Source organism: Humulus lupulus, chromosome X (genome assembly GCF_963169125.1).
Source record: "Humulus lupulus chromosome X, drHumLupu1.1, whole genome shotgun sequence".
Classification (NCBI taxonomy): Eukaryota; Viridiplantae; Streptophyta; class Magnoliopsida; order Rosales; family Cannabaceae; genus Humulus; species Humulus lupulus.
Window position 1 is genome coordinate 15,742,134 of NC_084802.1, and position 24,639 is coordinate 15,766,772.

General features: G+C 31.4%; 5 protein-coding genes across 5 annotated transcripts; 3 read left to right on the forward strand and 2 right to left on the reverse strand.

The window, feature by feature from the left end:
* Nucleotides 1–557: 557 nt before the first annotated feature.
* On the reverse strand, nt 558–1,700 carry LOC133805559 (EG45-like domain containing protein). The gene is made up of 3 exons (XM_062243740.1): nt 1,568–1,700; nt 664–976; nt 558–564 (listed from the first exon to the last, which is right to left on the reverse strand). Exons 1-3 carry the CDS (start codon nt 1,698–1,700, stop codon nt 558–560), a joined length of 453 nt encoding a protein of 150 aa, XP_062099724.1.
* Nucleotides 1,701–10,239: 8,539 nt separating this feature from the next.
* On the reverse strand, nt 10,240–10,626 carry LOC133805560 (uncharacterized). Its single transcript, XM_062243741.1, has one exon. The coding sequence runs from the start codon at nt 10,624–10,626 to the stop codon at nt 10,240–10,242; it is 387 nt and encodes a 128-aa protein (XP_062099725.1).
* A 3,725-nt stretch (nt 10,627–14,351) lies between these two features.
* Nucleotides 14,352–15,824, forward strand: LOC133803641 (uncharacterized protein At2g29880-like). Its single transcript, XM_062241743.1, has 3 exons — nt 14,352–14,439; nt 14,586–14,909; nt 15,003–15,824. The coding sequence occupies exons 2-3, from the start codon at nt 14,586–14,588 to the stop codon at nt 15,624–15,626; spliced, it is 948 nt and encodes a 315-aa protein (XP_062097727.1). The 5' UTR covers nt 14,352–14,439; the 3' UTR covers nt 15,627–15,824.
* LOC133805561 (protein ALP1-like) lies at nt 15,784–17,226 on the forward strand. Its single transcript, XM_062243742.1, has 3 exons — nt 15,784–16,302; nt 16,396–16,624; nt 16,703–17,226. The coding sequence occupies exons 1-3, from the start codon at nt 15,784–15,786 to the stop codon at nt 17,224–17,226; spliced, it is 1,272 nt and encodes a 423-aa protein (XP_062099726.1).
* A 5,440-nt stretch (nt 17,227–22,666) lies between these two features.
* On the forward strand, nt 22,667–23,047 carry LOC133805562 (uncharacterized mitochondrial protein AtMg00810-like). The gene has a single exon (XM_062243743.1). It carries the CDS (start codon nt 22,667–22,669, stop codon nt 23,045–23,047), a length of 381 nt encoding a protein of 126 aa, XP_062099727.1.
* The last annotated feature ends 1,592 nt before the right edge of the window (nt 23,048–24,639 follow it).

A 24,639-nucleotide genomic window follows, 5' to 3' on the forward strand; every position in this document is an offset into this window, starting at 1 on the left:
AAGAAAGCCCGAAGAAAGCACCATCTTTAAAAGAAAATTCATGAAGACTTTTTATAAGAGGAATAAAGTAATATCTTGAGGAGAAGATTCATCATCATAAGAGAATTGTATTTTGTATTGTTAAATCCATATCAATCTGTTTAATCTTTGTAACAATTTGATATAACAGCCTGCTCACCTGATTCATCAAACTTAAATTTGCAGTTTTGATCAATCACTTTTTTTGTTTCCACTTTAATGAAAATGTTGACCACAAAATTACTTGATAATATCAATAAAAACTGAACTTCCATATAAAATGTTTATTGAGTAACAAAACAGCCTAAAGTATAAATAATTGAAACAAATATTTAAATATCAATATCAATAGACTAGTTGAAGTCATTTCCTAAATTGATGTGTCTTTTTGCATCGTGAGATACTATTACTCTTTACATAAAGAAATATAAATGATGAAACATATTAATTCAAACTAGATAGTAACAAGAATAAGAATATTGGTGTTTTATTGCATCTTTGAGAGCATGGCATTGCATTGCTGAGGGAGTGCATCTTCATTAGACCCTACAAATTTATGAAACAAACATCTAAAAATAAGAAATAAATTGTAAACTTAGAATAGAATATATAATAATAATAATATACGTGGTGGATATTATATACTGGAAAGAAGTGATAAGATAAGTAAGTTCATACTGTTGGTAAGAGATGTTGATAACCCCAGAAGCTGGATCTGCAATGGAAGCAAAGGCCTCTTGTGATAAGTCAATAGTACCCCTACAGGACCCAGGTGGGCAGTGATCAACGATTTTGACAGTAACAGAGCCACCCAAACAAGGCATTGGGGTGCCTAAGTTTGTCCCACTCAAGCAACTCACTTGGTACATTTGTCCACATGCTCCTCCATTGTTGTATATGGCATCACTTGCTGCTGCTATCATCACTCCTTGCTCCTCGAAACCGTAGCAACTAGATGCTATACATATAAAACAATATTCACTATTAATTTCTACTTCTAGGTTTCGGATGTAGTTCCGTTCTTTGAAATAATGTTCTATTTTGGAGTAATTTATAGTACTATTGAAGTAATTTAGAAATAACATTGTATTAAGGGAAAGTACGAGTTTGGCTATGTATTGTTCCTAAATACGCGATTAGACTTTGTGTTTTATGAAATGACAATTTAGATTTTATGTTTTACAAAATAGATCAAAATAGTACCTTATATTTAATTTTGGTCCAAAAAAAATTCAAATTTAATCTTTTATTCTCAGCTCCTCGACCGCTTTCTCTATTTCTCTAAACTCATCGCATCACTAACGACTCGAGAATTGATCTTATAATTAAAAATATTTTGACTAAAATTGGCTCTAGAGTACTATTTTGATCCATTTTGTAAAACACATATTCAAATTATCATTTAACAAAATACAGTAGTCGATCGCATATTCGGGCCAAAGTAGTATTTGTATATTACTCCATAATAGTATGGGACTGATCCCGAAACAGGACTACATCCACCTCATATATACAGGCACATAAATCTATATGCAAATATAATACTTACGCTGATAGGGCGGAGTGTAAAAGGTGGCAGTGCCTGTTTCTTGGGAGTGAACAAACGAAGGAAGGGTCATCAGGTTAACGCATAAACAAGAAATGGTTAACAAAATAATGTTGTAAAACCGGGAGGAGGCCATTGCTTATAATATATACTATATATATATAGAGAGAGAGAGAGAACAGTAGTATGTGTGTGTATATATTTGTGGCAGTGTGTTCTAACTTATTGAGCGAAGAGTCATTATTTATACAAGTCTCAATGATGTCATAATCACTTTTCATATTATTTTTAGTTAAATGCAATGTTACTTAGCATAACACTATATTTGTTGGTTATTATATCAACTACAACAATGGTATTTTAAAATTATATCGGTTGCCTTTAGCCGGCGGCTTAAGGAATTAGAACAATGAGGAATATTTATATCCGTACTACGTACTGTGATTATATATATTGCAAACAAGAAAAGCAGTCGCATATATTTATATATATAATTACCCATGAGGAAAAAAAGGGTTTGTTTAAAATAGATAGATGAAGACGTAGGAAAATCCAAGTAATATGAGAAAAATTACCTCATCAAAAAACAATATACCAGAATAGACTCCCAACTCAATTTGCCATATATCGATTTTATGTTAATTTTAAACTAATATATATATATATGTATATTGATTAAGTTACAATAAATGATCTACAACGAAGAGAGAAAGAGAAGATAACAAGAATAAAGAGCAATAGATCAACGGAAATATAAGGACGCAAAAAAGAAAGAGAATATAGAAAATAGAGATAAAAGAATAACAAAAAGAGATGATGAAATGATATAAGAATACACACATGGGACATGGCAGGTACGTACGTATCATGGTAGTTTTATTGATAATAATAAAAAGGATCTTGGAAATCTATAGTGATTGGATTCTTATTTATTTTGTGTAATAAATAATAATTCATCCAAGGGGTTTCGATACTTTTGCGCGATGTAATTATGAAAATTTGATTTTTGGCCAAAACAATGTTTTTTCGATATAAAATTGATGGTGTTTCGATTCAATCTTGAAACTTGATTTTTGGCCAAAACAATGTTTTTTCGATGCAAAATGGATAGTGTTTCGATATGCTCTTGCGATACAATCATGAAAACTTGTTTATTGGTCAAATCGATACTTTTTCGATGTAAAATCGATGTTTTTGCAATGCAACCCTGAAAACTTGATTTTTGGCCAAAACGATGCTTTTTCGATGCAATTTTGATATTATACACTGAAATTTGACGAAAACTTTAGAGATTCATATTTTTTCACTCAAATGTCTATTTCAGATGATTCTTTTTTTTTTAATTTTGGTATTTTTTTCAAAATCTACAAGATTAGAATGAGAGAGAAAGAGAGAGAGAGAATGATAGAGACGTTAGAGAGAGAGTTCGGACTGAGAAAAAAAATGAGTGTTTGAATGTTGGAGGTATTTTTGTTCAAAAAATTGAAATTGTCATATATTTGTGATAGTAACTTATGTTGGCATATTAAAAAGTTTTACTGATTAAGTTATCATGCATATAGAACATGAAATTTCCCTTGCTAATTTTGTTAGTGTCATGACCTATCAAGAATGAGCATGCACTACAACAAAAAAAAGACTTTTTATGACACAAAATTTACAACATTTTATTTCTAATGTCATAAAATAATGTTTAAGATGACTCTTATTTTTTAAATGTTGAAAAAACTAGAATTCAATGACATTTGTTTAAAATTATTGTAAAAATACTTTTTAACAACTTTAAATAAATATCATTAAATGTTTAAATTTAATTATGCTTTAAAAACGCCATAGCAGAAGAGATTACGTATTAAATTTTAATATTTGTTAACAATATAATAAAAATATAATTTTATAATCAACATTTAAATTTTATTTCATAAAATATAATTGTTATATGTTATTTATAAAATTTAATTTTTAAACGACTTGGACATGCTCCTAAAAATGTTGTATTTTATAAGTTATCTTTAATGAATAATTTAAATATATCATTAATATAAATATATAATATTATAATAAAAATTTCACATATATATCTCTTTTTTTTTCGCACAAGAGTTGTGATATTTAACAATCTCGATGCTTTTAAATTTTTATTGTCTCATTCTTGAAAGGTCTGATTATCAAGTTCTTCACTCACCTCTTCTTTATGAAATTCACGAATAAGGTAAGTTATACTATTTTCTTTCTTTCTATTTAATTGGTCCAACAAACTATATATAATTATAAGTTATACTATTTTCTCTCTTTCTTTCTATTTTTTTTATGTTATATATGCATGTATTATGCAATTTTACTAACTCATATTATGTTTTGTTTTACAGATACATGTACAAGAAGAATTGATGACTATGAAATTGTGCAAATGAAGAACCAAGATGAGAAAATAATTCTGATGACAGATTTATATGGTTGATAATCGTTCATTCGAACAAAAAAGAAAAGGTTTAATAAATTATTAAAATCTTAATCAACAAAAATTATTTCAAATAATTATTATTGGATTATTATTTTACAATAATTTTATTTAATTATTTAATAATTTTTTAATGAAAAAATATTAAATGACATTTTCTTTATGTCATAACAGAAGAATCTACAATGATATAAGATAAATATTGTAGTAAGTATTAGACTTTTAATGGAACCCCCATTAATTTAACAACATTTTTAACATGGGTTTTATGATACAATTTAAATGTCATCAAAACTGTTTTTTGTTGTAGTGATGCCTTAACTTAACAAAGGTTAGCGATCAAGTCGTGATTAGGCATCTCTGTTAGCATTCCTCAGGCAACTATAAATGAACAGGAACAAGAGTGTGTTACTGAGCGACCAGAGTCTTCCAATTAACGTGTGATGGCTTGCCTTGTGCGAACAAAGGTGAAAAAACTTGTTTTGTGCGAACAGAGGTAGAGATCATCTCTTGTGTGAACAGAGGTAGAGGAACAACTCTTGTACCAATAGAGGTTGAAGAATGTGGTTAGGCGACCAAGTCCTTTATGTTAGCGTTTTGGTAATTTGATTTGTGCTTTGTGAGAACATGGATGCAATTAGTTATGTTCATCATCCATTTATAATTTTTATTCTTTAAATTGTAATATCATGCCCAAAAAATAAGTATAACAATATATATGTTCAATTTTTTATTTTAAAGTATATAGAAATAAATAAATTTATTTTTCTCGTTTTTTCATATGTAGATGAAAAGGATAGTATTATACAAATTTCATTTTCAGCACAATTCTACAAAAATTATTTTCTATAGATGTAATGACTATTTGTTAAAAGTTTTATTACCATTTATTTTTTATCATTTAGAACGTTTTTCAAAATTATTATTGATTTTATTTATTAGATTATGATTCTTTTTAAGTTATTTGAGTTCGGTATATTTCATCTTTTTTTCTTTATATACATAAACTAATACAAGTTGCTTAATAAATAAATAAAAACTACTAAAAATAAGTATTTCTTTAAAAAAAAAAATTGGGTATAATTTTAGATTGTACATCATATATTTTTTTTTAACAATGGTACGTATAAGATAATTTTTTAACAGTATATACACCATTTACTATATATGTTTATTATTAGGCCTATGGTACATTTTATTTATTTGGATAGCATTTATTTATGGCAGTGATGTAAACAAACAGGGATGGAGGGAGAGTGCAATCTTAAGGGGCCAAAATGTCAAAATAATAATAATAAGGGGGCCAATGTCTAAATTAAAAAAAATTAAGGCCCCCCTCTTTTTGTAAGTAAATATATCCCTATAAATACAAGCATCGTTATTCATGTGGAAAATCCAAACTATTCCAAAAAAACATAGAAAGTAAAAATTTCAATTTTTTACTTTTATATGAACTCGTATTTTAGATTATTCTTCAATTTTATCAAATGGCTCAAAAACATTGCAACTCTACAAAAATTAAAATTAATATTCTTATTCTTATTCTTTTATTTCAATCTTGAATCCTATTTTTCTTTCTTCCGAAATATGTGAAATTTTGTTACTATAACCAGTTACAACTTTCTCAGTTTTATAGTGGTAACCGGTTACAATTTTTCAATTTGAGAATGTAACTGGTTACAAGTCTAAAAAAAAAAAAACTAACCAATTACTATGTTGTGTTTTCAAAGACTAGTAATGGGTTACTATCTAAAATTGAAAATTTTGGTCATTTATTGTATAATTTAAACAAGTTAGTAACAGAATATAACCTGTCTCTATTCTAATTGGCCAATTAGAAAAATATATTTAGAAAAAATAATAAGAATGAATCAATTTGTTAAAATTTAAGCAATAAATAACTAGTTACAATTTTTAGAGTGATAGTGGGTGGTTATAAGTATAACACTTGTTACAATTTTTAGAGTGATAGCCAGTTACAAACATAATACTGGTTACAATTTATAAAGTGACAACCGGTTGCAAACATAATATAATAATTGGTTATAGTTTTTAGATTTTAACCAATATGAATAAATTAATACTCCATGTATTGACGATGTTTTCATTTTAATGGCCTGCCATTTTTTTAGAGTGTAACCAATTATCAAAAACATAATTAAAAAGAAAACAAAAATTACATTACAATTTTGAATGACTTATTTATACTTTATTTATCATTAAACTGATTTTTTGTTTTCTTAAAAATCACACATGTTTGTCTCTGCATTAATTTTAAAGCAAAATATCTTAATTTTCTTTCACAAAATTGTGCGATATATTGACCAATATCACACAACAATTATATATATAATATTTCATTTTATTGAACAATATAAGGAATTTAATAACAAAACTAATACATAGTTACAATATAATTCATATAAGAGTTATGTATAGAAACACATTATATATATAATATATTAAACTTATAATAGTTATATATGTATATAACTTGATGTAACGAATCAATTGATTGCTTGGATACACTATTAATATATAAATAATCATGAATTAATGATGAGTATCAAATATATATAATCACTTTATTATTATATATATAAAGTCACTAATTAATGTCTAACATTTCAAAAAATATATAATGTTTTAGAATCATAGAAACAAAGTAATATGGAATTTTAGAAAGTTAACCCATCTAAAAAACTATATTAATTATGGCTTTTTAAAAGTTATTTTTCTAAAATTTAAACATATGGGAAAGCCATATTTTTATAAACTAAATTCCCATATTTAAAAAAAAAATCCCTTTTTTGATGGATGAAAATAAGTGTTTAACTTTCATTCTTTAAGTTTTGTTTGAATCTTGGATTTCACTAATGAGAAGTTTGTGAGAGAGGAAAGTCAGAAAAATATTAAAGAAAATATTTTGCTAAGATTTTATAAGAATTTTTTTTTAATATATTTATAATTATTTTAAATTTTATAAAATTATACTACATTTAAGTAATATATATTCTAAAAAAAAATTAGTATTAATTTTATTTCCTCCTAAAATCTAAGATTCAATGGGAGAGTTAGATCTCATTTGGTTTGAGAGAGAAGAAAAGAATGAAAATGAATTCATTCTTTTTTCTTTATTTGGCTAGAAACTACAAGTGATGAAATGACTCTCCTATTGAATAGCTTTTCCATTATTTTGGTGGACCTAAAAATAAATACAAAGGTCATTTCAATACATAATTTTAATATATATAGAGTACAATTCTTATATAGAGACTTCACTTTAAGCTCTATTAGTGGGGCTCTCAGTGTTCTCGATCCGTGAACAGTTTTTGTCGCGATTTTTTTTATGACCGTGTATATTGTAGCTATTTAGAGCATCCTGCAAATTTTCATAAAATTATGAATAGTTTACGGTACCGAAAACTAGGTTCAAACGTGTTAATTTCTACGCGCATAAAAAAAATTAGTCACGTGTGCAACAACATGTTTGAACTTAGTTTTCGGTATTGTAAACTATTCGGAATTTTCTGAAAATTTGCAGGATGCTCTAAATAGCTACAATATACACGGTCATAAAAAAAATCGCCCCAAAAATTGTTCACGGGTCGAGAACACTGAGAGTCCCACCGGTAGAGCTTAAAGTGAAGCCCGTGTAGGAGAATTCTCATATATATATATATATATGGGTGCACTCAGGGCCGGCCCTGAAAAAAAGTGGGCCTCAGACGGTTTTAATAAATTTGAAAAAAATGGGCCTTTTTGTATATGTAATTTTATATAAAATTAAACTAATATTTAGTAATATAAAATTAAACTAATTTTAAATAAAATGGGCCCTGGGTAGGGGTGGGCCCTAGGCACGGGCCTAGCCCGCCTATGCCTAGGGCCGGCCCTGGGTGCACTCTTAATGGTTACTACTCATGGATGGTTATTTTAATATTAATCATTGGATTAAGATCAACGGTCCATATTTATAGTTGTTAATTAATATTTCTAAAAATAAATTTTGATTTTTTCAAATTTTTAGAATGGTTACCTGATGAAAAACATGTATTTATCATGAAAAGATAATATTGTAAAATTTTCAGTTTTCAAATACATGTCAATTTCTAAATATAGCTAGTGTCTTTCATTGGTTAGAAACAATACTAATTATGGCAAAAGAAATAACTAAATTCAAAATTAATGTAGAAAAAAAATATTTATATGTTGTTGACTTGCTATACCAAGTTATTATGTTGCCACATCATCATAATTGTTAGTGTCCATCTATAAGTAGTATCGATTGAGAAGTCGTCATATATATATATATATATATATATATATAGTACTAAATATATAATGAGTAATTATGTATGAGTTAACACAAACCGGTTAACCCTACATTTAAAGCATATATTGACTAAACTTTGTGGTTAAGTTATACTAAACTAAACTATGCCACACTTTTTTGCTCTCTTCTTTTATGATGAGCAGAGGTTAGGCTTTTGTTCCTTAAAAATATTAGAAGATAGTGCCACTTTTAAATGGAATAGGTCATTGTGGGCCTAAAATAACAATCGCTTGGATATAGGAAATCAATATGGGCCCCATATCATTACCAAACACAGACCCTTCTCGGCCCTAATTCAAAATTGAGTCGCTTTCTCAAGTGACAGTGACCCAATTAAAATTTGCAAGTCGTACATTATATATCATATCTATTCAAAACATAACAGTACAAAACTTATAATATATATGGGAGAATTTTTTTATAGGCTTCACTTCAAGTCTTACCGGTAAGGCTCTCAGCATTTTTCGACTTGTGAGTAGTTTTTAGCATAATTTTTTTTTTGGACTGTGTATATTGTAGTTGTTTAGAGCATCCGCAAATTTTCAGAAAATTCCGAATAGTTTACCGTACCGTCAAACATGTTACTTTCTATGCGCATAAAAAAAATCATGACTTTGTATATTGTAGCTATTTAGAGCATCTTGCAAATTTTCAGAAAATTCTGAATAATTTACAGTACCGAAAACTAGGTTCAAACATGTTTTCTACGCGCATAAAAAAAAATTAGTCATGCGTGCAACAACATATTTGAACTTAGTTTTCAATGCTGTAAACTATTCAGAATTTTCTGAAAATTTCCAGGATGCTCTAAATAGCTACAATATACACGGTCATAAAAAAAATCGCGCCGAAAACTGTTCACGGGTCGAAAACACTGAGAGCTCTATCAGTAAAGCTTAAAGTGAAGCCTTTATAGGAGAATATATATTCGTTGAAGAATTTGATTGTATGGGCGCTAGTTTAGTTTTTACTTGTAGGGTTGTTTCCATTTTTGGACATGTAGAAAACTTATAATCTATTTTTTTTCATACGGCGTACATTGTAGTTATAGCAGGCATCCGGCTAATTTTTAGAAAATTTCAAATAATTTATGATACCAAAACATAGCTCAAATAGTTAATTGCACACGTGCAACTAACCATTTTGAACTCTAATTTTTAGTATTGTAAAGTATTTAGAATTTTTTGAAAATTGGTACGTGATTACTATAACTACAATATACATTATCATATAAAAAAAATGGTTATAATTTCTCTACCTACCAAAAACAAAAATGCCCCTACTGGTACGAACTAAACTGGCACCCCTACTACAGAATTTCTCTATATTTATATATATAAGTGATCAGATTTTCTAAGTCACTAAAAACAACTAAGACTTTTGCCGTCGGCCTAAAAAAAACCATCGGTAAAAATATCATTTTACACCGGCAAAGATTATTTGACTTTTCTGGGCATATTTTTTCGCCAGTAAAGAATCATCGATAAGATGTCTTTTGTTGGCGCTTTTAGTAATACATCAGCAAAAGTCAGGTGTCCTAGTGAAAAATAGGGATATTTGTGACATAAGTACCCAATGTTTGGGGGAAATACCCGACATGGACCAAATCTTTTTTTTAGCAGGTAAAGTATCCAAACATCCTGAAACTGTAATTTCATCTAGTTCTGTCACTAGGGTCTCTGTTAGTGGGCCATAGTGGACGCGTATAGACTCTAGATTATACCTAGGTTTAATTTTAAAATTTAAATTAAATTAAAAATACATTTTAAAATATTAAAATAATACAAATTAATTATAAAAATAAATAAATATATACAAATTTTAAATTGATTTCAACTTTTTTTTAAAAAATACCCTAAAACTATCTCACCTCTCTCACTACTCAATCTCTATCTCACCCTCTCCTTCACTGTCTTCTTCCTTGCCTCCCCACGTCGTCGTAGCCCCCTCCATCGCAACCACCACCGACCACAACCTCTTCTTCCTCCCTACGGCCTCTTCTTCCTCTTCTTCTCCCTTGGCACCCCACGGCCTCTTCTTCTTCCTCAGCATCGTCCATGGGTGCCGGTTTTTCTCTTCAAAAGCTGGCGGCGATGGTGGTGTAGGTGTTGGTTTATGGGCCCTTCTCCTATGCGATGGTTTGGGTTTTGGGTCTCTTCTCCTATGGGGTGGTTTGGGTTTTGGGGTTTCGGTGGTTGTGCGATGGTGGTGTAGGTGGTGAGGGTAGGTCTCGGGTGGTGGGTTATTCTCTCTGTTGTGGGTCATTCTCTGGTGTGGGGATGGTTGTAGGTCTCTGGTTGGGATCATTGGAGATTGGTGATGGGGTGTTCTTAGATTTATTAGTTTTTATTTTATTTTTCTTTAACAAATTTTATTTTAATTTCTTGTAAACAAATTAAAAAGTGTTTTTAATAATTAAAATCACTTTTAGTTTTTTATTTAGTTATTTTTAATTTTATATTATTTTTAATATTATATTATTTTAATATTTTTAAAATTATTTTTTATTTAATTTAAATTTTAAAATTAAATTTAGGTATAATCTGGAGCCTACATGTGTCCACTATGACCCACTAATTAAGATCATATTAACGGAATTGGACAGAATTATGGTTTTAGGATGTTTTGATACTTTACTCGCTAAAAAAAAATTGAGTCCACACCGGGTATTTTCCCTAAACATTGGGTACTTTTGCGGCAAATATACCGTGCAAAATATCACCCACAAAATCCCTTGCATAAAAAAAAAATCTGCCAAAATTTAAGGGTCTGATTGGTATAGAATTTGGGTATAACTTTATGAATTAGAAAACTGAAAATCTGTGGGCCCATGAAAATAATTGATTGGTAGCTAGTTTTTCAAAACCAGATCCAAAATCTATATTTGGACTTTATGTTGTAAAATAGAAAACGAATAAATCCCGTTTTCTTCATTTTGTGAAATTTCTTCCTAAAAACCCTAAAAACAAAATCCATCTCTTGTCCCCTCCACCATTTGCAAAAGACAGAGCTTCTTCATCTCTCTCCCATCAATGGTGATTCATTGCCCCTCCTAACAGCGCCTGATCCACTCCAACTTCACATCTACCATCAGCCATATAAGGTATCTCTAAAACTGGTTTGAATGTTTATATATATATATATATATATATTTTTGAGAGTTTATCGTTTTAGTGATGTGAAATTTGTTCTAAAGCCTAGAAGCTCAGTCAGAACAGGTACAATAATTCTTTCATTGTTTTCACAAGCTTTTATTCTTTTTATACTGTATGTTTCTTGTTTTTCAGTTAGTAGTTTATACATTTTCGATACCCATCGACCATTAGTACATCAAAATTTTCAATTGCTTATTCTCTTGTGATATGGTCATAGGAACTTATACCTGGTGTAATATGCTTAATTTAATTAGACTTGATTTCTAGCCTCTTTTTCTTTATAAGATTGTAGAGTTTGGCATGGTCATGGTCAATGCTAGCTAATTGATTTTGTTTACTATGTATTAAGGTTTTCCTCTTCCCTGAAGAGTTTAAAAGAAGAAGTCATCAACCATTGACAAACCTTAAGCACCTGAAGGTCAAGACTTTCGAAAGCTTGGAAGACAAATCTAAGTTGAAAGACTCTTTATATTGGGCTTCACCTCATTTGGACACACCACTGATTGAAGAAGGAACAGAGAGTGAGTTAATGTTATTATAGTTTGCTTTTCTTTATGTCTTGAAAGATGTATAATTAGAAGAATGTAGTATGTGTTGCATCAAATGCTGAGTTTTCTTCTTATTTTTTATATTTTGGAATAATGTCAATTGGATTCTACATTTAGTACTGCTCATTATAGTTGGAATTTTTTTGGAGTAATTTTATGCAACAATGCTGCTGGTTTAAGAAGAAAGAAACAGTGCACTCCACATGTTTGGGAAAATGCCTTAGAAACATAATGTATAGTATATTGAATAGAAATTTATATGCTTTAAATCACTATGGCTCAATATCAACTTGAGTAATTTTAATGTTACACTTTAATCCAAAAGCTCTAATGCTTTTTTGTGTCTTTTGATTCTATACTTTTCTCTAATTTTCTCATGCTGAAAGTCTTTATTTCATTGTAGGCTTAATGTTTAATAATCAGTTGAATAAAGTTTTCTTCACCATTTTTGTATACATATGTGTGTATCTTAATTCTCAGTTAAAACATTAATATCTTCTCTTCTTTTTTTTGAAGAATTTTTTTTTTTATAATCATACACTTTGTGGTGATCAAACTATTACCAAACAAGAACAGTCACAAAACAAGAAAACTTCATAGATAAATTGCAGAAAACTGAACAACTACCTTTGGAGATTACAATGTCAGTAGAGATTTAACTTTACAACTGTGTGAACAGAGATCTTGATGACAGAAAATGAGATAATATACAACTGCTTATTGCAAATGTTGAGACAAGAAACTAAAAAATAATAAAGGAGTCATTATACACGCAAAAGAGAATCAGAAGCAATATATATAATATTGTTTGATTCTATTTTTATATTTCCATATCTTTATTCAATTCTCATGCTTGCATATTTGGTTAATGGACTTGAATTATGGTTTGTGCTCTTATTTGGTCAAATTTGACAATCAGGTGAAATTTTTAAATGCAAGTCTAAAAGCTCTCTCCTGCTTTTAATTCTGATTTGGCAATCTTGGTTTTTATTGTGGGCTTTCACCAAATAAGCATCTTAGGAATAGGATTTTTATTCAGTTGCAATTCTAGAGTAAGAAGTTTTTCATAAATTAATTTTGAGTCCTTCAATAGTTGCTTTCTTGTAAAATTGGAATGTCATTATCTTCAGTGTTCAGTTTTGATTTCTTAAAATTAAGGGTGTGAGTTCTCTTCTCTAATGGCTGCTCTAGCTTTTGTGAGTAACTGGTGTGATTAGATAATCTTGTCTGGGTATTTAGGAATGCATTTATTGTGTTTTTTTTGGTTGCAGTGAACAAATTTATGGGTCTTGACCAAATTTGCTAGATGCAGCAAATAAAACTTGTAATTAATATACTGAATTACATTCATAATATTGGGTAATTCTCATAAGATCTTTTTTTTTAAGTAAACCATATCCAACAATTATGAGAAGAAGAAAAAAATCAAAAATGAAGAGAAAGTAATAGATACAACATTTTTATATGGGCAAAATGATTATAGATGGAAAATACATTATATGTTCCTAGCTAGTAATATCCTTTTCTGTCTTGTCTTCCAAAGATAGTAGGTTTAGTTTGATACACATATCATTAGTCCAAGCATAAAGTTCAGTTACAAATGTTCATATATACTTGTCATTAGTTCCTTTACTTTTTTCTTTAAACACATTATTCCTGGTAATATTCTTCTGCACTAACTTCTAAAAATTAACAGCCCTTCTATTACATTGGACATTTCATGAAAAATGATTTACAAGAAAACCAAGAAATACAGACAGAGTTAGATGTTCAAAAGATAGTAATAACAAATTTTCTTATTTCTTTCTTTGTGTAATATGGTGTAAACTTATGAATTATTATTTCAATCCTGTTGTGTTCTTATCAACTTTTCTTTTTGGCAGGTTCCGGGGATTCTTTTGGAAAGCAGCTAGAATAGGTGGGTAATAATAAAGTATTTTGTTGCAAAATTTTCTTCACATTGCATGACATAATACATGAACTCAAAATAATCTTTGTTGTCTAAAATGCTTTGAAGAATGTGAGAAGCTTTTGTGAGTAGAAAGATAGTTTAGATTATATGATATAACATCTGGGACTCATTTCCAATTATAAGGCAGCCCAAAGCCATAAAGCAAGTCTGCTTGGCTAACAAACTCTGAGCGTAGGCTGTTTAATAAAAGTCTCTATTGGGTGTTGATTAGTTTCCTTTCAATAGTTTGAAATTTGGTTTCTTGTTTAAATACTCAAAAGCTACTAAAAAATTGTTTAATGAAAAGTTGTTCTGAGTCCTGAGTCCCTGATTAAATACTCATCATCTTTTGTTTGAAGTAGCAGCCGACCACACCACCATCACACCATTACAGTCCATTTGCTCTCAATCTGCAACATCTGAGGTGAGCTCTTTTTCTCACTCTCTCTACTTTCTTTACATCTTGGAATTCTTTGATTTGAATGTTTGATTTTGAAAACTTGAGCTACTAAATTTAAAAGAAGCATTATTTATGAAGACATAGATTGTGATAGTTAAAATTATGATTAGATGGATGCGAAGAATGTAGACATTGACGATCATGCTTCTTGCCCTGAGGCTATTGAATCACATTATATTGGTCTTTTGTATGAAGAGGCTAAAAAAGGATTACAAACAACAACCTTGGACAAAAAAGGATGGCTAAAAATAGAAAATGACATATTTAATTCTTTTGGAAAAAGATATAAAACGCCTCAATTGAAATCCAAATTCAATCGGTTGAGAAAGGCACATCAAGAATTTTCTCATCTTTTGGAACAAACTGGTATGGGATGGGATACTCAAACAAAAACTGTTACAGCAAGTGATGAAGTATGGGACACTTATCTAAAGGTAATAGACTTATACTATAATTGTGTTGTTGATTACTTGATTATTCTAAATTCATGTTATGTAGTAATGTTGTGTGTTTTTGGATTTTTGTAGAAATATCCAAATGCCAAGAGATTTCGAAAAAAAGGATTGCAACATTATGAGATGCTTGGAGAAATATTCAATAATACAACAGCCACTGGTGGTATGAGTTATGCCTCCACTCAACTTCCGCCTTCTTCAGTTGAGGAACGCCAACAAGAGCGTCATTTTGTTGGCACTGGAGCACATGTTGATATTGATCTTGAATTTGATGGTGATAATTATGGAGAGGAAGAAGAAGTTACTGGTGTACGTCGTCGAGCTACTTCTGCTCCACCAGATGCACCAAAACCAAAAGAGAAAAAGAACAAAGGGGCTAATTCTGCCTTCGACCAAGTGATGGGAGAACTTGCAAAAAGTAATTCTGCTAAGACTGAGGCATCATTAACACGGAGTGAGACTATGCGTAAGTATTATGAATCGAGAGAAAAAAGAATTAGTGAGGAAACCAGCAATGTCACTAATTCTTACAATGTGGAAGATTGTCAAAGCATTCTTGATGGTATTCCAGATCTGGATAACAAAATATACCTCAAAGCGTTGCATGAGTTTGTAGCAACCCCAGAATGGCGCGGAATATTCATGAGAATGAATGAGGAGCGTCGACGTGCTTATCTTGATTCATTGTTGGAGTGATTTAATATTGTTTATTTATTATGACTTTGTCTGTTATGAACTACCAAACCATGAACTTTGTTTGTTATGACTTTATCTTAGATAATGTGTAATGAACTTGACTTGGTGTTTATTGTCGTGATTGAACTTTTATTATTGTCATAATTAGGTACCTAAGATGGATGATTCGGATGAGGAGTTTGAAATATTATTTGGTGATACTTCGTCTTCATCAAGCGAGGAATTAATTGGTCAAGTTCTCATGGCTAATCGAATACATGAGATGCAAAAATCTCAACAGATTAGACGACCACTATGCACTTCAAATATGTCTGGACGTCAATATTTACTTGAGCTGCTAAATGGACATCCTGATAGATTGTTTTACACAATTAGAATGGACGTTAATACTTTTAGATCTTTATGTCGTCGATTAGTTGAAATGGAAGTCATAGAACATGACAGGGTAATTAGTGTTGAAGAAGCTGTTGTCATGTTTCTATGGATAGTAACACACAACCAACGAGTTAGGACTGTGGCCGAAAGATATCAACATTCGGTAGAAACTGTTTGTCGTCAGTTTGGCAGAGTGCTAGATGCATTGTGTTATTTAGGAAATGAAGTAATAAGGCCTCTTCACTTTAATACTGTGCAAGCAGAAATTCAAAATAATTCAAAGTATTTCCCATGGTTTAAGGTAAATTTTATTTATTAATTTTAATAAAAAATTTGTTATAATTCATATGAATTTAATTGAAGTTGGTAATGATATATTTGATTTATTATGTAGGATTGTGTTGGAGCAATTGATGGTACTCATGTAAGTGCAGTTGCACCAGCTCTAAAACAACTTGCATATAGAGGAAGAAAAGTAGATGTAACACAAAATGTAATGGCTGCATGCTCCTTTAATATGATGTTTACTTATGTCTACGCTGGATGGGAAGGAACAGCCAATGACTCTCGAGTGCTTCTTGATGCAATTAGAAAAGACGATAACTTTCCCATGCCACCACCAGGTCTTAAATTACACTTGTCTTGATGCATTATAATTTTCTTTCACATTCCCTTGTTCATAATAAGTGATTTTAATATAGGTAAATACTATGTTGTTGATTCTGGCTATCCAAATATGCCTGGGTTTCTAGCACCATATCGTGGTGAACGTTATCACTTGCGTCGCTTTAGAGGAAGAGGGAACCATCCTAGAGGTGCGATGGAGTTATTCAATTATAGGCACTCATCATTGCGCAATGTGATTGAACGTTGTTTTGGACTTCTTAAAGCCAGGTTTCCCATTTTGAAGTCAATGCCTCCATACTTGCTTGGAAAGCAACGTCGAATACCAATAGCATGTTGCACTATCCACAACTGGATCAAAATGCATTCTATTAATGATAGAATGTTTGAACAATATTCAGTTGATGCTACACCTGTTGAAGATATTGAAGGAACTGAAAGCCAATCTAATACAACAATAGAAAACCAACAAGAAGGAGATGAAGCAGGAATTTCTGAGGCACCACAGATTAATTTCAGTCAAGCTTATATGGCTCAGATGGAAAATGTTAGAGATGACATTGCTCGACAAATGTGGTTTAGTTATAACAATAATGTTTAGTTAATTAAAAATATGTAACTTTAATTTAGAAAAAATATTAAAATTAACGACAATGCAATATTGTTATGAATTTAATCAATGCACTATTATTAAATTTTAATTTATCAATATAATTAAATTTGTAGATAAATCAAAATTTAATATTATATAACTTATATAAATAAAATATAAAAATAAAAATAATATTCAGATTCAGCTGAACCAATCACGTATTCAGTTTCTGTTATATTTTCAAATTTAATACCAATCACAGATTCAGTTTTTTAAAACTCAAAAATAGTTTCCTGACATTGAACCAATCGCATTTTCAGAAACATGTTTTCAGTCACTAAATTCAGATTTTCATTTCAGAATCCCACTTTTCAAAAATACAGTTTTCTAATGGCGAACCAATCAGACCCTAACTTTTCCCAACACTCCTAAAATCATTTTTGGATAGTGTAATATAAATATATATATATATAAGTGGTCAGATTTTCTCTAATATATTATCAATTTTTTTGTTTGGTGCATTGTTGTTACATTCCTTACCATGTATAAGCTTGTGAAATTGTGTTCGTAAAACTATAAAGTTGAGTTTTATATAGTTGTTTTTATAAAATTATATATGAGCTTAAGTTTTTTTAAATTATAGTCGTTACATTCATTTTTTTAAAACACCAGAAGCACATGCATGTCGTCAAAAGTTCTCGAACAATAATCGTAATCAAAGTTTGTTTGAGTTATCGTGTGAATAATTTATTTTAAAACAAAATATTTAATATGTTTAAATAATTGTATAATTTAAAAATTCTTATCACGAGAATATTTCGAATTTATATATTATATAAATATCATTTCGTACATTATGATTATTTTTGTAAGTGAAACAAATATAATCCTCGTCTAAGTTTTTAGAATCGAGTATATAAGAAAAATTCAATAATGAAAAATTAATATTTTAAAATTTTAAAAATACATAAATTATATATTAAAACTATAATACAAGTAGATCCCAATTCCATTTTGTTAATACAAGTAAAAGTAAAAGATTTATACCAAATAATAATTGTGAACAAATTTATAGTGGTAAAATCCAAGTGTGGTTTAAAATACATTCAAAAGGTAACATTTATTATTTATAACTTTTGTAGGCATAATAATAATAATATATAAAATAATTACTAGACAATAATAAAGACATTTGAAAAATTAACTTTTAAGATTATATCACTACAAATGGTATACCTTAAAATATTTTGTTTTCCTTTTAACTTTTATTGAAATATTTTGAAAGTGAATACTTATCGCTTTTTCATTGACAAAATATTATCAATGTATCATGTTATAAAATAAACATAAATTTACTTAAAATTAAATATAGCATAATTTATATATCCATTTCCTTCCCCGGCCCTTTTTTTTTTTGGATGTAGATCTTCTCAAATCTAGATTCGACATTGTATTTGATTTTTCTTTAGATCTAGATATTTGAAGTTAAATTTGTTCCTGTTGAGAAATAGGAAATGGCAGTAGTCGTTGGTGCGAGGTTGTGGTGGTTGTGGTCTCAGAAATCGGTTATTGAATATTTTGTCTGTGTGTAAATTATTTGTTGTCATATTGTGATGTACGATTCTGTTATGATTGTACAAATATTAGCTGTATTTTTCCTGCATACGTGTTTGTTGCTAATTGATTTTTGTACACCAAAGTTCAATATAAATACAACCTTCAGCCTCAGCTATTTGATGAGCTGAGCTTTACAATCAATACCGCATTTCTTTTCTCTGTTCTTTTTCTGTTTTCAGTCTTGGTCTCAGGTCCCAGGTTCTGGCCTCCGCCAACACGTCGACCAATGATGGTGAAACAACCCCTCATTCCTAGACGTCCAAAGGACCAGCAACTAGTGGTGTCTCACCTTCGTCTCCCATGGTGGCTCCACCCTCTCTTCCTGTCCAAGTTCCACAGTTTGGGAGTACTCTAAACTAACCATTTGCATTAAAGCTTGACAGAAACAACTTTACATTGTGGAAGACAATCGTCTCCGCTATAGTCTGTGGTCGTCGACTCGACGACTTCCTCACCGGAGCAAAAGTGAAACCTCCAGAAACTCTACCTATCCATGTCGACTCTTCCTCTTCCACTCCAAAAATCAACCCTGAGTTTGAACAATGGGTTGTCCATGACCAGCTGCTCTTAGGATAGTTTTACGGATCCATGAATAAATACATTGCTACGAGGTTATGGGTTGCGACTCCTCTACTTCCTTATGGTGAATTCTCGAAGCTCTCTATGGCGCCTACTCTAAGTCGAGGATGGACGAATTGCGTACCAAAATCCAAACATCACGGAAAGGATCTCTTCCGATGACCGAGTATCTTCAACAGAAGCGACAATGGGCTGACGCGTTGGCTCTAGCAGGTGACCCCTATCTTGAACATCATTTAATAGCCAATATATTATATGGTCTTGACGTTGAATATCTCCCATTATTCTTCAAGTTGAGGGACGTTGTTCCACCTCTTGGTAAGATTTACAGGATATTTTGGTTAGTTTTGACACCAAAATGGAAAGAATAAATGCTTTCTCAAGTGCAGCCAAGCTACCTAATGCTTCAACTCAACCTCAAGCCAACTTTGCCATAAAGCCCTCATCAACTAACCAAGGTCGAGGATCATGCCCTCAGTCATTTTCTGGCCAACCCCGAGGCTCCTATCTCAACCGTGGAGGAGGACAATCTAGAGGAAGAGGTGGCAGATCTGGTGGGCGCTCCAACACTCCAAAACCCACATGTCAAGTATGTGGAAAGTATGGGCACTCAGCCGCATATTGCTACAACCGATATGACAAAAGTTATATGGGAACAGCCCCTAGAGGAAACAACATAAACAAACCAACCAACAATCCATCTGCCTTCATTGCCACTCCGAAAATGGTTGAGAATGATCAATGGTATGCTAATAGTGGTGCCAGCAACCATGTTACATATGATATGGGAACTTACAACAAAAGAATGAATACCATGGTAAGGATACTTTGGTATTTGGGGATAGTAATACCCTCAATATTTCTCATATAGGTCACGACAACTTTCAGACCAAATCTGGTCATACTCCTTTGCTGAAAGATGTTTTACATGTTCCCAAAATTACTAAGAATCTTGTTAACATTTGAAAACTAACTTTGGATAATAATATGTTCATTGAATTTTTCTCTGATTGTTGTTTTGTGAAGGGCAAGGGAACAAGGAAAGTGGTGCTTCAAGGAAAGCTTAGGGATGGCATTTATCAACTTGAGTTTCTAGCAGCAAAAACCAGTGAAAGAAACGCTCACTCGCCCGTGTCTTACACTTCCAAGAAATTGTCATCAACATTTGCCTTATTGAGTCAATCCAAATCGTCTTTAAATTCCAAGAAAAAGGTATGGCATAGGAGGTTAGGTCATCCTTCAAATCATGTCTTGAGTACTCTACATGTAAAAGTCTTAAGTAATGAGAATGATACATTTTGTGATGCTTGTCAATTTGGAAAATCTCATGCCTTACCTTTCAAAAATTCTAACAATATAGCTCAATACCCTCTTGACTTAATTCACATCGATGTATGGGGGCCTGCACATATCATGTCTAATACCAACTTTAGGTTCTACATTCATTTTGTTGATGACCATAGCCGATACACTTGTATCTACCCCCTTAAAACCAAATCCGAAGCACTACAAGCATTCATCCAATTTAAGACGCTAGTAGAAAATCAATTTGAGAGGAAGATAAAAAAACTTAAAACGAATTGGGGAGGAGAGTACCAATCTTTTGCCAACCTAGTTACCCAAAATGGTATCATTTTCCAACATTCTTGTCCTCATACATCGGCTCAAAATGGTAGAGCTGAAAGAAAACACCGTCACATCACAGAAATGGGTCTCACACTCTTAGCTCAAGCTAGTATGCCCTTAAAATATTGGTAGGATGCCTTTGTCACCTCAGTTTATCTAATAAATTGCCTACCATCACCAATACTAGGTGTTAAATCACCATTTCAAGTTGTCAACTCTAGGATTCCAGATTATAAGTTTCTCAAAACATTCGGTTCAGCTTGTTTTCCATGCATTCGACCATATCAATCTCACAAATTCTCCTATCATTCAGTCAAATGTGTAAATTTGGGGTATAGTGAGGCTCACAAAGGGTATACGTGTCTTAGCTCTACCAGTAGGATTTATATCTCTCAAAATGTGATCTTTAATGAACTTGAGTTTCCAGTTAAAATGGGATTCTTCAATACACATCAGCAAGACACAATCTGTGCTTGAAATCCTACACTCCCACTCAACTCTACTGTTGCACCTCAATTTGATGGATGCCATTCTAAAGTCACCCATGAAGCATCACCTTCAAGTGCTTCATCTCCAAACCATAATCAGGTAAATTTCTCCAATGAACATATTATTACTGAAGTTGAGGATGCTAACAAGTTTTCTGCAGAACACGGTTCAGCTCACTCCATTACTGAGCGAGAGGAGGTACATTCCAATCCTGAAATAGCCCATTTACCACAGCCCGTTGTGCCTACACATCCCATGGTAACCAGGTCTAAAGCTGGTATTTTTAAACCCAAAATTTACCTTGGTCAATCCCAATGGCAATCCACTACAGGTGAACCTGAATTTCTCTTGGCATCCCTTGCTCATGAAGGTTGGAAACAAGCAATGACTAAGGAACACACATCGTTAATTAACAATGGTACTTGGACACTCGTACCACATTAGCCTCATATGAACATTGTGGGATGTAAGTGGGTTTTCAAAGTAAAGCATAATGTAGATGGTTCTTTTCAACGCTACAAAGCTTGGCTTGTAGCAAAAGGTTTTCACCAACGCCCCAATCTTGACTTCAGAGAAACCTTTAGTCCTGTCATAAAGGCTTCCACAGTTAGAATTATACTCACTATAGCTGTGTCAAAAGGATGGTTGTTCGACAACTTGACATCAATAACGCATTTCTCAATGGGAACCTTGATGATGATGTATTTATGAGCTAGCCACCCGACTTCGAAGATGCTAACAAGCCTCGGCATGTATGTAAACTACATAAATATCTTTATGGCTTGAAACAAGCGACACGTGCCTCGTTTGACAGGCTTAAGAACACTCTTCTCAGCTGGCATTTCCTCAATTCACGGGTTGATTCTTCATTGTTCTGTTACAACTCAGGTGGCATTATCACCATCGTCCTCATCTATGTAGACAATATTGTGGTCACGGGGAATAACATTACTAAAATTAAAGGGTTCACAACCAACTTAAACAGGACCTTTGCATTGAAGGACCTTGCGATTTGAATTACTTCTTGGGAATTGAAGTGTTTCGGGACAACACAGGTATGTATCTCACGCAATATAAGTATATTGAGGACCTACTATAGCAAAGAAACATGACTAATACCAAATCGTGCCCAACGCCAATGGCCACGGGGAAGCCATTGTCGATCCATGATGGTGATCTTTTGAATGAGTCAAGCCTGTATAGAAGCATTCTTGGCGGATTGCAATATCTCACTCATACGAGACCGGACATTAACTTTGTTGTTAATAAGTTAAGCCAATTTATTAAAGCCCCAACAACAGTCCATTGGAGTGCTGTCAAGCGAGTGTTAAGATATCTTAATGGCACGATAGATTGTGGTCTTCATATTAAATACAGTGAGCATCTTGATATTACTGGGTTTTCGGATGCGGATTGGGCATGTTGCCCTGATGACAGAAAATTCGTTGCTGCCTATTGTGTGTATCTTGGAGATACTCTAGTGTCATGGTCCTCAAGGAAGCAAGTCATTGTGTCTTAGTCAAGCATGAAGTCTGAATATCGAGCACTAGCTCATGTTGCGGCAGAAATCTCATGGATACTAGGAGTTCTTCAAGAACTTAGAATGCCTTGCTCGAATGTTCCCGTGACTTGGTGTGACAACCTTGGTGCAATTGCGCTGGCCTCGAATCCTGTATACCACGCACGGACCAAACATATTGAATTGGACATACAATTTGTTCGAAACAAAGTGCTGGAAAAACAACTTGAAGTAAAATTTATCCCATCTCACGATCAATTAGCTGACTGTTTAACTAAAAGCCCAACACCAACCAGATTTCATTTCCTAATCGACAAACTTGGAGTCACACACTCCCCGTTGCATTTGAGAGGAGGTGTTGAGAAATAGGAAATAGCAATAGTCATTGGTGCAAGGTTGTGGTGGTTGTGGTCCCAGAAATTGGTTACTAAATATTCTGCCTGTGTGCAAATTATTTGCTGTCATATTGTGATGTACGATTCTGTTATGATTGTACAAATATTAGTTGTATTTTTCTTATATACGTGTCTGTTGCTAATTTATTCTTGTACCCCAAAGTTCAATATAAATATTTGATGAGCTGAGCTTTACAATCAATACCGCATTTCCTTTCTCTGTTCTTTTTTTGTTTTCAATATGCTCCTTGTGGTTTTGTAAAAAAAATTAATTGAGCAATCTCTTTTTTCCCAATTCCTTCTTTGTAATTTTTTTTCTTGTTGTCTGATTTGAATAAGTATATAATTTAATAGGTTTGGTCTTGGTGGTAGATCATTTTATGGTGATTGGCCTATCGTTTTATACTTTACGTCGAATATTTAATTGTTTATATATGTTGGGTGTTTTGCGGCAAAAATATTTAAGTAGCTCAAAGTTATAGTAAGTATACTCAATTTTTTTAACGATAAAATAGCATCAATATTTAGATGCATTAGAAGTATTTATTATTAGTTTACTAACATAGCAGTGTGTGATTGGTTCAAATTACATAAAATTGATTTATTGTTTAAGATTGTTGATATGAGATTTGTTGATGCGAGTCAAGTTTAATTTTTTTTTTTTTTTTTAGATTTGTGATTTTATTTTAATTTATTGCAAGATTTGTGATGTTGTTAGTCTAAATTTGTTGTATTTTATATGTATGTTTATTTGATATTAGCATATTTGTTGTATTTGTTTGGTCAAGATTCTCATGAACGTACACATGAACATATATGAGTATAGTTGACAATTTGTTAATTTGAATGGATTTTTTAAATAATAAATCAATTTTATTTAATTTGTATCAATTACACAATACCATGTCACTTCAACATGTAACGGCGGAATCTAACTGCATGTACTTACGATACAGCTAAATATTAGGTAATCTTATTGAAAAATAAATAGTACTGCAACTTTGAGTAAAGAAATAATATAAAGATCTTATTACGATCAATACAGTAATAATAAGTTAATGTTTATTTAGTATTTAGAATTTATATTAATTGTACAACATTGAGATCATAAACTTTTGAAGAAAAACAAAATATTTATTTTGTCCCTTCCAGTATCTTTATGTATGAAGATAATAAATTATAATTGGTAATATTGAC

Coding starts and splice junctions, on each gene's coding strand:
- LOC133805560 (XM_062243741.1), bottom strand. CDS start 10,626: ATGACCCACAACAGAGAGAATAACCCACCACCCGAGACCTACCCTCAC.
- LOC133805561 (XM_062243742.1), top strand. CDS start 15,784: ATGGATGATTCGGATGAGGAGTTTGAAATATTATTTGGTGATACTTCG. Junction 16,303..16,395: donor AGTATTTCCCATGGTTTAAG/GTAAATTTTATT, acceptor TTTATTATGTAG/GATTGTGTTGGAGCAATTGA. Junction 16,625..16,702: donor CTTTCCCATGCCACCACCAG/GTCTTAAATTAC, acceptor ATTTTAATATAG/GTAAATACTATGTTGTTGAT.
- LOC133805562 (XM_062243743.1), top strand. CDS start 22,667: ATGGCCACGGGGAAGCCATTGTCGATCCATGATGGTGATCTTTTGAAT.
- LOC133805559 (XM_062243740.1), bottom strand. CDS start 1,700: ATGGCCTCCTCCCGGTTTTACAACATTATTTTGTTAACCATTTCTTGT. Junction 977..1,567: donor TTACACTCCGCCCTATCAGC/GTAAGTATTATA, acceptor TTATATGTATAG/CATCTAGTTGCTACGGTTTC.
- LOC133803641 (XM_062241743.1), top strand. CDS start 14,586: ATGGATGCGAAGAATGTAGACATTGACGATCATGCTTCTTGCCCTGAG. Junction 14,910..15,002: donor TATGGGACACTTATCTAAAG/GTAATAGACTTA, acceptor GGATTTTTGTAG/AAATATCCAAATGCCAAGAG.